This window comes from Homalodisca vitripennis, chromosome 4, assembly GCF_021130785.1.
Source record: "Homalodisca vitripennis isolate AUS2020 chromosome 4, UT_GWSS_2.1, whole genome shotgun sequence".
Classification (NCBI taxonomy): Eukaryota; Metazoa; Arthropoda; class Insecta; order Hemiptera; family Cicadellidae; genus Homalodisca; species Homalodisca vitripennis.
The window spans coordinates 118,574,617-118,590,258 of record NC_060210.1 but is presented as its reverse complement, the minus strand read 5'-3'; the positions used below and the strand labels follow the sequence as shown (position 1 = coordinate 118,590,258).

At 33.1% G+C, this 15,642-nt stretch overlaps 1 protein-coding gene across 1 annotated transcript in view; it reads right to left on the bottom strand.

Moving 5' to 3' along the window:
• Positions 1-6,336, bottom strand: part of LOC124360008 (neuronal PAS domain-containing protein 4A) — a 206,882-nt gene extending 200,546 nt beyond the window's left edge. The window contains exon 1 of the mRNA XM_046813234.1: positions 6,136-6,336. Within this exon, the coding sequence (XP_046669190.1) occupies positions 6,136-6,146 (11 nt within the window). The 5' untranslated portion in view covers positions 6,147-6,336. The remainder of the gene's footprint in view (positions 1-6,135) is intronic.
• Positions 6,337-15,642: the final 9,306 nt, after the last annotated feature.

The following is a 15,642-nucleotide window of genomic DNA, read 5'->3' as shown; positions in this document are numbered from 1 at the left end:
TACACAATTTTTATATTATTATTTTAGTACCGAGACAGTGAATCACAACAAGCCAATTATTTAAACAATGAAATTAACTTTTAAATCCCATGTTCCTTGTCTGAAGAAAAAAATATCAGTGTTTTGATAGATCACATTAAATTCCTGTTTAAGTTATGATGTTGAATGGTAGACACAGAATACTATTGCTTATTTACATATAATTCATAATAAAAACAAATTAATGTTGACAACAAAGAGACTTGAATCCAAAAGAGAATAAAAATACGCTCCTGCCACCTACGTGTAAACTCAGCGTGCTGGTTCTGACGTCTATTCACATCGTTTGGGCATCGTAACATAAAATCTGGCAAACTAATTTGTTTTTAAACGCTATGTACAACTGAGACTTTGAAGAAAGTTCAAAGTATTCATTACATTTTAAGATTAGTGACTAATCCAAAACAAACCAAAATTGATAAGTTGATTGTAGTTTTAATACATAGAGTAACCTTAAAATGCAAAGTTTTTACATTACACAATACAATATTAAGGATAATATTCTGGTTCTGAATATTTAATATTATACGAAAAATAATTATATAACTCATAACTAAATCATATCGAAATATAAGATGCAGTCCAAATCTAAAAACATTAAAAAGTTTAGTGTTTATGTTTCTACTTTGATAAAGAAATCCATTACATTCCATAAACAAAGCTTTGTAAACTTTTCCCAGATGTTCATCAACACAAAATTACTTAAACTTTTGTTAAAATGTTATTGTACATAATGTAGATATAAGGTGTATATTAGTCTTGAAGATGGAGCTTGGTTACTTGTCAACTTATTTACATTCAAACACATAAACCAATATTTAAAAATTTTATTTTTGTGAGGCCTTTCGATAGCAAGGCTATCTTCGTCAGACACATTTTAATCATTTCCACCGATGGTCGCAATTCTGTTTATGGCTTATTTATTATTCTTTTTAGGATGTCTTTGTTTACCAGTATATAGACGGCATGTTAGTTTGTGTGTACATCAGCTCAGAACCAACACTCCAAGCTATAAAACATCAACTGTATATTGAATAAATATCATTTCACAAACTGTATAGATAGAGTATCTGATTTTCCTTATTTTAAAATGAGCAATAAATGTGTAAAACGACATTTAGTTAAAATGTAAACCCTTTTTCATCATAAAGCATTTGAAAATAACTTTTGAAAACATTGTACTCGCGATGAAAGTTATTTTTATTTAACATCCTATTAAAAGTAAACCATTACTATAAATAATTAAATCAAATTAAAAAATGTTTTTTATATTTCGCTTATATATACCTCTCGACTCGTTTTCTACACTTAACAGTAATTATTTTAAAGGCTCCAGTTGAAATAAATGTTCATTTTATCCAGTTTTTAATCATATTTGTTTTAATACAATGCAATGATTTTAGAAGATAGTCATAGAGGAAAGGATTACTACTTCAGTTGCCAAATATATAGTCAGTCTTCTAAGACATATATATCATCAAACTCTGATTATTATTTATTTTGGCAAGCCCATGCACTATTTTATTTTCTTGATATTTATTATTAAAACTTCCCTGGATACCTCAGGTACAACTAAATTAGTTTAATATCTCATTTTAAATATACAATATGTGTCAAGATCATAAACAAAGATAAGAGAAATAACTAAAAATAATGTAATGAACATGAACACTTTTTCGGGGAACACTTTACTATGACTAATATCATGCGGACTGAATAAGAATGAGTAAAGGAGACACGGACGTTTTAAATAGCATATACGAGACACCAGGTAAACTTACACCATTTAAGATAATTAATTATAATAATACTAAGAAATACTTATTTTGTACTTAAATAAAAATTGAATGCATGAATTCAGATATTTTACTACGATTTTCTTCCACACCTGATATGGAAAGAAACAACTTATCCCCTGGTAACAAAGATTAAGGGTTTATTTTATTCCCAGGTAAGTAAAATTCATTTTTTTTGTCAATTATTTAATTACTTTTTACATAAAAATAGGAATTGTTTTTCATGTCGCCATCAACAGATTGTTGTCCTGGCTCCATCACGCACAGTCAAACTTCTCTCTCACTGATAAAATTATACTTAACCATCATACAAAATAACAAATTTTACAAAAATATATTTGTAAGTAAATTAGTGTAATGTAACAGACTAGTATTTTTTTTAAACGTAGCCCACATTTCTTTATTGTAGACTATTGGAATGTTTAGCAGCTTATTTGAAACCTTACTAAACTATAGTTTTAAAAAATTATTTGGGGATTTTGCACTGGACTTTTTAATTACTAGACCTCTATTATTAAGGAAAGACATTTCATCATCAAATAGTTTGCACCAATGTTCGGGGGTTAAAGGTAATTTCCTATTTTAAATTCCAATCTAATTTTTAACCAAGATGATTTCTTAAAACATAATAAAATTAAAACAAAATTAACTTTACTAAATGAATACCATATTCAATTTTAATTTTACGAGGATCTAGATTTCTAACAATTTACAAACAATCAATTATTTAAACGGTCAGACATACAATCTTTCAACATGGCCAATTCTGGAGTTACTGAAACTTACATAAAAAACCGTGGGAATCCTGTGCTTTATTTAGCAAGAATAGTTGGCAGCTTTTACCAAACCTTTGAACAAACATTTTCGAAGGCAAAAAGTGACATTAACCTAATAACATTAATAAAGCACACAACTCTGACAATTTCACAGAATATAATTATGGATAGAAGCAGGCTATAACTTTTTTAGTCATTCTTTTAAGATTTACTACGTGCTTGGCCAAGTAACGGATAAAACCATTGCACGGAATCACTTGTGTATCTTCTCGCACTTTTGCTACAGCAGAAGACGTGCTTGACAGATTGCTCTGAATGATTAACCATTCCACGTGCATGAGTCATCTCTTTCTTTCCTTAATGACTTGTAATGAGTTTGTGTACTGCATGGAATAGCTTACCGATGATAGCATTCCAAGAAATGTGTATTTAGTCCCTCGGTTCTTCGATTAAAGAACAAAACGTTCTTTACCAATACATTGCACATTTTAAATGATAGCAGAAGCATTCCGAGAAATCATGTGCATGAGTCATTTCTTCCTTTTCTTAATGAATAGCAAAGAGATATCTATTGCATGGAATAGCTTACCGATAATAGCATTCCAAGAAATCGCGTTTTCAGTCCCTCCATTCTTTGATTAAAGAACAATACGTTCTTGAACAGTAAATTGTACAGTTCAAATGAACGCAAACTCATTCTGAGAAACCATGTGCATTTGTTTCTTCATTCTTTAATTAAATATTACAACTTGTTTCGTTGATTGCACAGTATAATTGACCGGCAGAAGCATTCCCTTAGCAATTCGAGTGTTTAGTCTCTTCGTTCTTTTATTAAAGACCAAGGCGTTCTTGATCAATTGCAGAAAACAATTTATTTGCAGAAGCATTCCGAAAATTCACATGAATGAATCTTCTTCTTGTTTAAAGAAGAACTACAACGTGCTTCGCCGATTGCACAGTATATAACTGACCAGCAGAAGCATTTCCTTAGCAATTCGGGTGTTTAGTCTCTTCGTTCTTTTATTAAAGGCATTCTTGACCAATTGTACAAAAATATTTATTTCCAGAAGCACGAATGAGTCTTTTTGTTCTTTAATTGAAGAACTTCAACGTGCTTTGCCGATTCCACAGTTTAACTGACCATCAAAACCACTCCAAGAAATGGCGTATTGAAACCTTTCGCTCTTTTTATTAAAGAACAATGCGAGTTTTGCGATTGCACGTAACTATCGACTGGCAGAAGACTCCAAGAAACTGCGCACACGCGTTTTCCATCCCATAAACAACACAACTTGGTCGATTGTACAGATCAAGTAGTAGCATTCCGTGAGTTCGCGCGTACAAGTCTTTTCGATTTAGCCACTCGTTGACCAAGCACCACAACCTGGTCGTCTGTGTACAGAACTGATTTAGTATTACTAAAATCGTGTAAACACATGATGGGGTTGATCTACTACGTGATGATGTGATTTCTGCATTCAGTAAAACCGAGCGTACAAGTCTCTCTGGTTATTAACTACACAGCTTTGCCTGCTGAAAATACGTTCGGAATTGAAGATGGATTTCAATACACATAATATATTACTTTTGGAATTCTTCACAGCTACGTTCTGTAAAATACCATATTCTCTTCAACTATATACAAAGATATACATGAGTATACTTGGGCATACTCCCCCACAATTGTTAGACGCTAACAAACCTGTAACCTCTTAAAGTTCCTATACGAGTTATCTATCATATTGTTGGCCGGTAATGAAGAGGTGATTATCGATTGATTATATCTCACCGCACGTTAGGTATCTATCATACATATGTGATCCAACCCTCGCTTTGAGTCTACTGCAATAAATCCTCGATCAGTAATAATTAATAATACGTCACTCATGACTATAAATCAGCATATTATTACGTCATCTCTTTTATTATACCCGTATCATATTTACCTATTTACGTACGTATACATCTCATTGGAGTTGATATAGTTGATATCATGTAAGTTTTTGACATCAACGGGTCCAGCTTCTGAATGAATTACTTTTAAATACAGAAAGGTGGCGATTGTTCATTTCCATACTGCATATCTTAACATTACAACCCTGTGGATGCTTGTTAATGACTGGTTGATCTAATCACTGGATATTTTGAATAAAAGCTAAATTATGATAGTGCTGTATTTCAAAATTTAAATGACGAATACACACACACACACACACACACACACACACACACACACACACACACACACACACACACACACACACACACACACACACACACACACACACACACACACACACACACACACACACATATATATATATATATACATACACACACACAGTTTTTTCTGTACTATTTTGTATTTTATTACCTTACTTGAGTAAATAATTAAGTTTATTTGAACGTTTTATGCTCTACAACCAATAATATACATGTCGGATTCCTGCGTCTATACTTACACCCTCTCGTTTTTAACTGTTATATGTACATTAAAAATGTTATTTTATGAAAGAAGTCAAGTTAGCGTGGACGAAATACAAAACAATCTTACCGAAATTTTGTTAAATACTTTTAAATGTGAAAAATCTGTTTTGAGTTTAGTCCCAATTCACCTACCTCCTCTCAAATTTCCAGACGCTGCACTAATTTTATCATATCCAATACACCCTTCTCACCATAGCTATGTTAAATGTAGAAAAATTTGTATTAACTTTAATGAAATTGTCAAAATATTATTAAGTAAAATGAATAATTTGTAATTTCCAATTCTCTACGATTTATAATAGTCTAGTAATGTATCAATCGTATGGTATTGGTTACCAATAGACTACGATTGATAAATAAAAAAACGTGATTGGTTTTAATTGTTGTCGAATTTTTTACCCAGTTTTATTTATTAAGATTGTGTATTTAGAATTTTCATCCATCGGAACTCAGGATAGAACATTTTATAGATATACCCTGATTTGACAAGGAAATATAAGAATTTGAAATTGGACTTATCTAAGTTTACTTATAACATTAGAATGGTTAAGACCATGGGGATGTTATTGGAGAATTGGTTCTACAACACTCCTTAAACATGAATAAAACCGAATTAAAATTCACTTCTCAGGAGTTGGCAGATATTCAAGTTCAAGATGTGTTGTAGACCATTTAATACTCAAGGAAACTGTGTAATAGAACTACGAGATATCATCACTGATTAGAACATCGTTCTATCTTAAATGCTAAATAGAATTGCTTGCTGTCTTGGAGGAATTAAAACTCAAATCATGACAATAATATTTTCGCAGTATTTCAACTCTGTCATTTTTTATTGCAGAACAAATTCACGTTTTTTCCTCATGCGCAATTGATACAATCAACTGTTTAAGAATCCAAACACATATCCCCTATTCTTTTCTCATTGAACCTTTCGATGATCATCCAACTTAAAAAAATGAAAAGTAATGCAACCGGTGCTAAGAATTATCCCTGCAAAACCCCATAATTTGAGGTTATGTACGGATCTTACTCACCGGGTGAACATGGTATGGTTATTGTTGTTACCCGCCACTTTGCCGGCTTGTCCCACTGTCAGTCAGTCACCACAGTCAACACTTCACTGTCACGTCTGTCACTTACGATCACGTCACGCGCGAGCGCACATCACGCCATCACTGATAAGACGTGAGGACGCGAACACTTCGACGACGGCGACGTGCCACTAGGCTCGAACGCGGTTGTAGGACGACTGTGGCCGAGAGCCGGGGCTCCGCCCGTCCGGACCCCGCCATTGGTCCCCGCTGCCGCTTTCCCATTGGTCCTCCGCCGGTAATGAAGAGGTGATTCTCTGTCACCGCACGTCATCCCGTAGGCCCCTCCTATCCGTCACAAGTCCGCCGTTTCGGCCGTTTCGGCAAACCGCCACCGACCGCGATAATTACATTTCGGTGTATCACCTTTGCTGGCCGGCGTGGCGGACCTCCTCCGTCCTTGCTTCGCTCTCTGGTCATTCTGTGCTCTTCTTTCTTGTCCATGATGCACAGATCCTTCAGCCACTACGTATTCCCTTACACTTTTGTACTTAGATGACTTCGATATAAAAATATCAGAAGCAAATGTCCTTTATGTACCTGTCGTCATAGTTTCGGAGTGTCATAATCTAGCTACTTGGATACCAGCTATTTCTCATCATCCAGTTAACATGGACTAGATGACTGGTTAGACCCAATTGAAAGTTGGCTATATCAATTAGCCAATAAAACCAGACCAATACCTAAGTGCCTCGTAGACAAACTTTAGGTCGCTTAGTTTCCAGGGTCTGGCAACTGCAATCTTCCTACAATTAATTATTAGTCTCCTCATATCCAAGTAAAAATTCATATCCGTCGTGAAGTAGTCTGCCTAAAGAATTGTTGAGGACAGAACACATCTAAGATATATACAACTGTCTCGACTCCCTTATTAATTTATCACTTTTAGTTAAATCCAATCTATAACTGAACAAAACTTTTTTAAGGGGGCCAACTGGGGGGCCAGTCGGGCGACTGGCCTTTTGTAAAATCGTGTCGTCTATTTATCTGCCTGTCTGTATATTCGTAGAGTTGTAGAGACTATTATAAGGCTCATGACCCAACGAAGAATTGTATTCATTGTTTGAGTATAAAGGTAAAAATTAAAGGCAGAAATGAAATTCACCACCAACACTTTCAGATTGGTCTTGTGGGTAACTATGATGGCAAAGAGAAAAGTTTAGAATAAACAATATGATTGTATCACATAATATTTCATTATGTGATAGTATTACATGTGATGTAGTTACTTTATTGGATTGGTTGCTAAGACTTTCGTTACGGTCTGTTGGGTCTTACGATACTCTATAGTATCGGCTTATTTAATGTATATAAAACTTATTTTGAGCATCCAGTCTATAATAAAATTACTATTCAAGCTAACTTCTACATTATTATTAAACATTGATTCACTTCTGGAAAGAAGAGGAATAACCAATCTTTGAGGAGAAACGTCTTCAACGTTTGGAAATAAGCCTTATGTATTAATCCCAGAATATGTCCTCTAAGTGTCAAACGTAACCAAAAGAAAATTAATTCTGTTTCTCTGTTAAAAAACACACAGCACACACACATTTGTAGCAAAGCAAATAGGAACCTCGGCATGATAATCAGGTACTCACGTTTTTTTCACGGCTCCTTTGGCGTTAAAGACTCTATATTGTTGCCTTGTTAGGTCTCACTTGGAATATTGCACAGTTGTGTGGTCTCCTAATCAACAATATCTCCAAGACAGACTCCAATCGATTCAGGTCTCGTTTCATCCGGCTTAGTTGGTTATCGCCTGGGTCATCGTTATGCTGATGTCCCTGTGAACTCTTTGGCAGCTGAACTTGGCCTTCAACCACTTGCTTTGAGGAGAAAAATTTTTGATCTGGTGTTTTTATATAAGTTGGTTAATGGAGATCTCAACTGCCCTCAGTTACTGGAGCGGGTAAGGTTCCACGTTCCTGCCAGTACAAGATCGAGTGACCTGTTTGCAAGACAGCATCACTCTACAAACTACGAAAGGAACAGCACGATGGTCCGGATCCAGACGCTTGGGAATACCCTACCACTGAAACTAGACATTTTTAACACTGGTGCTGTATCGTTTAAGAGACAGATTAACCAACTGCTCTCCATGGAAGATTAAGAAAGGAAGGCTCCATGTAAAACATGCATTGTTTTTTTATGTTCGTATAGTAGATATTTGTTATTACTATTATTTATTATTATTATTTTTAGATTTCTTTATTGCTTGTAATCACTTTATTTAACGCTTCTTACTGTTAATCCTTTTTAATACGGTATATTAACTATTTTGACCTTAATCGCGGTTTAAAATTTATCGATTCATATCTATTTCTGCTTGCTTGCACTGCTCATTGGTACCAAATTGTTCATTTGTTATTTATTTATGTTTCATTGTTCATAAATTATTTATCATAAATTATTTATCATTGTTATTTATTATAATGTTTAAAAGTTGTGTTCTTTTTTCTCTTTCGTTTGTTGATATTCTAGGTTTTGTTTTATTTCTTCATAGTCGATCATTGTTAGCTCTTTCATATTTTATTGCCTTGTTGTCTGTTAGTCATCATGTTATTTTTCATAGTTTATTATTGTTACCTCTTATTGTTTGCTAATTCATTTGGTCTTTTGCATCTTGCATGTATTAATTCATCTTAGGTTGTTTTGTATCTATTATCATACTACAGTACTTTGTTAATATTACTGTTTTGTGTTGCAGCTTATCTATATTAGCCATTGAAACTTTGTACTATATTTTGTTAAAATGGGTTGTCCGTAAATAAATAAATAAAAGCTCAGTACACTTACTAATTTAGTTGCAAATATTCATTGGCAGGCTTGTGTCTCAAAATTCAATTTATATATTTTTGATCACTTTTCCTTAAACCCATTCCTTTCCTAAAACCAATCCTAAAGAACATCTTAAGCAATTACAGTAAATTGCTTATATTATACTAAATGCCATATGGTAGTGCAATTATTCAAAACGTTCTAGTATCACGTTATTGAGTACTAGAACTTGGGATTTAACTGTCGGAGGATCTCATTTTGGACATACGTTTAAAGTACACAGAAAATATTATTTCCAAATTATTTCAGATTGGATGAAATAGAGTAATTTATCTTTACAACTTATCTTCTCATGGAATATTGCTCCACTATCTCATTTCCTGTGATATTGTAAGTGTCATTTTCCAGTTCTTCATTAACATCAATGGAGACTTAAACTTGTGGTTTGACAGGAAGAAATTTCTCCATCTCACGGATACATAGATCACTGGTTTACTAATAATATTCACGCTGTCTCTTTTTCTCGTTTATGTACCATATATTTTTACAACTATTTACACATTTATTATTTGTATTTACCCAGAAAACATTTTGAAGATACTGTGTGTTGATAATTCTATTTTTCAATGATTTGGTTACTTATTAATAATTTATTTATATAAATAGTTAAGTAACACATTTTATTAATTAATAAGTTAATTTAAAGTTGCAAATGATAGTAAATTCTAATGCCATTGGCTCAAATCCGTGCACTACTATCTCATGAAGTAATCAATGATGCAATACAACTATGAGAAGGAGCAAGAATTTAAGAATTTAGTTTTCTTATATGTATGTATTCCTCCGTACATTACATGGTTCTTAAAAATTTGATACGATTAATGATTCCAATAATGAGGCGCAATAAATTTAGAGAAACTTAGCTTGTAGCCTAACGATGACGTCATAACGCAAGTTATTGTTTATCGTTTTAATTTAATAAATATATTACAAGAATTTTAGAGTCTTCTTTTAATAAAGAGATTTTTGCACGCCTTCGTTTATGCAGAATGTGTAAATCATATTTGCTCGTGTAAAGGAAAACTCTGAAAGCCTTCAGATCCCAAGGTTGATTGGCCACTTGGCTAGATGAAGCCCTCAGTTACCAGAGCAAATTGGAAAAGAGCAGCAGCCTTTAAGGTCAAGATCCTAGACCTTAAAAGTTCTTGATTATCGAATCCCCAGATATCCAAATCCTTGATTAATCTTCAATCGATTGAATTTTAACACTAACTTCGGTTAAAATCAATAATTGAAACTTTTGGCTTGACGACAACATGTCCAAGGTATTCTCGCATGTGCTGAAACTCAATCTAGAGGCATTCTCTACATCTTTTCCTCATAACGGTTGTACTATCATTGGTCCAAGTCTATTCACTCACATGATTTAATGCCAGTTATTACTACACGAATCATTCAAAGTCATCCTGAGAATAATATGATGGATATTATAACATGAATAATATGATTTATATATTATTCAATTCAATCTCGTTTACACCATGATATAAGAAAACGTCCTCATAGGCAATAACTAGCAGTAAATAAAAGGAAAATTAGATAGCTTTAGAAACTTAATGTTTAAAAAACTCACACTTCTTTCCATCTTCTTCATTGAGACTGATGGGACGCTTGATATTTTCCTTTTCCAAAAATCCCCGCCTAATGTTTACGTTTATGGTGGCTTTCTCGGAGAAAAAAGAGTACAGAAACTCAGGTCTTTTGCCCTTGTTATGAGTCTATATAGATAAAGACTATCAGAGCACGAACCTTTCATATTACAAAATTATGGGTTTCATTTACTTTTAGAATGGTTCCAAGGCACCATTCTGGACGAATCGTTATCAGTTATAAAAGAAACCTCCCTCTGAATATGCATATAGGCAATCTAATGATGTATGCTGATTCTGTTAATTTCTTGGTTCTTAGAACAATCCATTGTAAATAGCCTTTTTGATGATCATCGCTTTAGACGGAGCTGCAATGCATTTGCATTAATAATTGTAAAAGCTTAATATTGTAGCTGAAGTCCTCCAGTATCGTATCTTTAGTTAGGGAATTAAGCTTTTATTTTAAAATCCCGTTTAAATATTTAAAGGTACTCGCGATTCTTCCACACCCTCATGACAACGAAAATAATAATTTCAACAACGACGCTCTTAAAGATCATTCCACACTGCACTTGGCTAGCGTGGCTGGACGTAAGCTATGCCGACCACGTTAGCCACGCGCCATTCCGCACAGCCGCGATGATATAGCAGCCACGTTTTCAGTCAGCTCCGACAGTCCCGTGGCTTGAATCTGGAGTTTCGTGCGGTTTACCTTGGTTTTCGAGTGGGTTTACCATCAATAAATGAGTCGGTGCATCCAATCAATAGAGAAAGAAAGAGTTAAGGCAAATACCAACACTTATCACTTGACGTGTGACCTTGAGGTAAATGATGATAAAATATTCTGTAATTCACTTATATTAGGCTAAATCAACGACGTTTTGTTACAACAGAAAACAGTGTTAGGTACTTGTAGCTCAGGTAGCACGTGGTCGGCTCACTACCTTTGCGCATGCGTAACCTTAAACCTTAACCGAAAGATCGCTCATCGAGCGACTGGTAACCACGCGTGGCTAGTGTGTAGGCGTGGCGCGTGGCCGTGGCTCTGCTGTGTGAACAGTCACATTTGATAAGCAAGAAAGCTCAACTCAATTCATTTATTGTCATAAAACATAAAATGCATGGGCAATCATCAAAATACATGTAGGCTATATTCAATGTGGTGTATAAAAGTAATAAATCAATACAGAGTTACCCATGAAACCTAAAATAAGATTAACTAATTATGGAGGTCTACATTTTTCTCTTTTCTCACGAACACTGCAGTATTCTTTTGAAATAAGGAACTTTTTAAGTTTATTCAGGACTTCCCTGTCATCAACAACACTTTTGAAGTAAAGAGGCAAAGAGTTAAAAGATGAATACAGGCATAAAAGCTCTGGTTTTCAAATAATTTTGTTTTGTGGTGAGGTAAGGTAAGTTATAATTTATAAGTTAAGAATTTTTAATTCTTAAATGGTAATTATGATTAATATTATTGGTGACAGTGAAATTTTGCGAGATATTATTTTGTAAAAGGAAAGACATTGACAAATGTAAATAGACAGGAAGGTCAGAATATTGTTTTGGCGAAAGGAATTTTTACAGGACTGCGCACGAGTTAATTTGGATATGATCCTTATAGCTCTTTTTTGCCAGGGGAAGATGTATTGAGTTTTTGTACTCTCAGTTCCCCATATAGGCAACCCATACTCAAGATAAGGATAAAACATCTATATTAGATGAGTAAAATAATTGTCTCAGTAGCAAAACGAAACAGTCTGTGAGTTAAACACAAGCAGCTGCTTAATTTTTTTGAAACTTTGTCAAGATGATCAAAAAAGTTTAATTTAGGATCAAGTACAATTTCCAGATAATTCACGTTTTGGGAAGAAAAGATTTCAGCTAAATTTTGAAATGCAGCTAGCGTAAATCTAGACACGATAGCCACGTTCAGTGGTCTTTAGCTAATGTGTACATCACACAAGTTACTTCTTAGTGTATATTTTTTTTTTTGTTTTTTTTGCCAAAATGGAATGAATTTTACAATGTAGAACACTTTTGGAGGGACTACATGTAGTTGATTTTGGGCAGTATCTAAAGTCAATAACGAGATTTCCTCCGAACCTAAACTCACTGAGTTCATTGTAATGAAGGAGCTAGTGGTGTGTTGGTTTTGCGTGTTTTAAGAGCTAAAATTATTTTAGTTTTAACAGCTCAGAGTTATTTCCCACTAATGGAAATTCCTACTTGTACTTTATGAGTGAGAGATGCATATTGGGTGTAATATCATACGCCCCAGAAGGAAATGGAAATAGGCAGGTTTGATTTTACTTCTCAGCTTTTAGTCTGTTATCACCGCACTTGAAAAGTGTAAACCAATAGAGGTTGCCAAGCCGTTATTTACAAAATTCAAATACATCTTACTATACCCATGCATTTACACTCAAGGCAGGACTACGCTTCAGACCACATTTCGCGTAACAGGCTTCGTTGAAGTTATACGTAAAACTTCGAATCTGTATCTCATTTAATTATCGTGTTGTTCTGCGGTCGGATAAACCAAAGAGAAATTGTGGCAGCCTACTGTGTGACAGACTTCAATGACGCACATCCAAATAGATGGACTTTGCACCATATTATTTAACACATTCATGTCTATGTAGAAATAAATTTTCATTAAAATATTTAAAGTTTACAAATAAAATAGTTCTAGAGTTATTCAGCGGATAGTTAGACAACAAAAATGTTCAGCCAAATTCCATGGGGTGACATCCCATCAACGTCTCTTGGTTGTCTATATAGCAATAGACCGATACAATGGATCCAAGAAAACGTAATGGAAGTCTTACAGACTAATCCAACTTCGTTGTTTCTACGTCATGTTAAAATACCAAATGACCGTACTCAATTAGTTTAAAACATTTTTTTATTTCACGATTTTCTCGTTCTCATAATGGTTTCCCGTAAGATCAATGTAATAGTTTTACTAACTCACAGCCAAACCACATGAAGTGGCATGTACCATAATCGAACTCAGTGGTGCGTGTATAAAAATTAATTTGCACAAAAATGATAATTTTAAAATTAAATGATAGGTTAAATATAGGTAAATTCATTCTCGAAATAGTATGATGACAAAAATAAAAATTTCCCAATTCCTAGAATAAAAGGCTTCGCTAACGCACAGCCAGTTAAAAAAAATTAAAGTCTTGCCGATTTTAAATTGTCTTCAATTAGTTTTGACTCAATCGATAACATTATTCCATTGAGGATTATTTAAATTAATCGTTGTAAGTCATGCCTGTTTTAAAATTTGGTTGTCGATTATTAAACTACGACTATGTTTATGCAAATTGATAATATTTATTATATTTTACAAAGTATTTGTTATATTTGTAATATTGTGAAGTTCCTACATCAATGTCATGCATAAAAATTGTTAGTATTATAATGTACTATTACCTGGAAATTTCAATGGCCGTTTTCCAATAAATAAAATAAATTACTACTTAAGATGCAAGGAACATGTTTATGATAAAATGTGTGGAGAGAATTACATGATAAATGTCTAGATTGCAACAGACAAACGCACTAGAAGAAGTTTAAAAATTTGTTTCTTATACGTTTCTTCGTTCTTATCATGGTTTCAAATAATAGTGCAGTCATTGAAGCATTATTGCTCCGAATTTCTTTACTGTGAACCGAATTGCATACAATTTTGGAATTAGGTTCATCTTACCCTTAACTTCAAAAGTGAAAATGAATTGAAATCCGCAACCCCTTCTCGGGGGTAAATTGTTTTTTTCAAAATAACCTCGGATATCGATAGAAGGCCTAATTTTAACCAAAAAAATAATAGCTTTTTAAGTTATTGGCAATTAAAAATTCGCAATTTTTTCACGTTTTTCATCGGTTTTTTTGCAAATATCTCAAAAAATATACGTATTATCGAAAAATTTTTAAAGAACAAAATTGTAGCAGGTAAAAAATTAAAAAATTGGTTTTTTATAAAGTATTCTCAGTGCAATATTAAGCTAGATATTAAAGATCAAAGCCGTTTTTTATTTTGTCTGAAATTTAATCGATGTGGTCAATGCCATCTAGCGGCGAGCAGATGCATTTTAGGCATTCTAATAAAAAAGGGTTTTGTAGTGATTGAAATAAGCTTTAAAATGAGCACTATTAAAAGTCTTTTGCACGTAAAATAAGTGAGCTGTATTGCAAATAAGAGGAGCGTCTAATGTTTTTTCTTTTAAATCAATGGGTTTCATAAGTGCCATTTCCAGCAAAATTAAAATTAATCATATTCCGCCTAGAATTAACTTTATTATGAAGAGGTAGATAGACTGTATCAGTTTGGCTGCTTCAGGACATATATTTTTCAAAAAAGTCACGATTAAAAAAATTTTCAAATAAAAAAAAAACACCTTTTTTCATAATATTTCAAAAATGACTACAGATACGTATAAAAGTTTAGGGATGAAAAATTTAGGTATTTTTATGACAAGCAATTTGGTTTTTTATTTTTTCTGTCAAACAAAAATTGACGGAGATATTATTGTTTAAATAGCGCGTGGCAGCGCAATCACAGCCTCTCTTAAGCCCTTTAACCCTTCACCGTTTTAGAAAAAGGTTTTTTACTATATATTGCAATGAAGGATGTTGTAGCTCTCTTAATTACCTTTACAATGGTTTTTATTAATTGTGATAGCATGAAAATTGATGGTCCAAAAATAGTTATGATCCAAAAACTTATCATATTTTTTTTCTACTTAGTAAATGAAAATTTCGGAGTGTGAATATTTGGAGCAATGTGACAGTACGCAGTATAATAGAGACCCAAAACTATTGTAATGTGTATATATATACATAATATGGCTCATATATTTTATATATGAGCCACATTATAAAATATAATATATATATATATATATATATATATATATATATATATATATATTTTATTTTAATAATAATAGTACAATTTTACATAATTTGTAAATATTTTATTCAATAAATGGAAATTTTTTACTCTAAA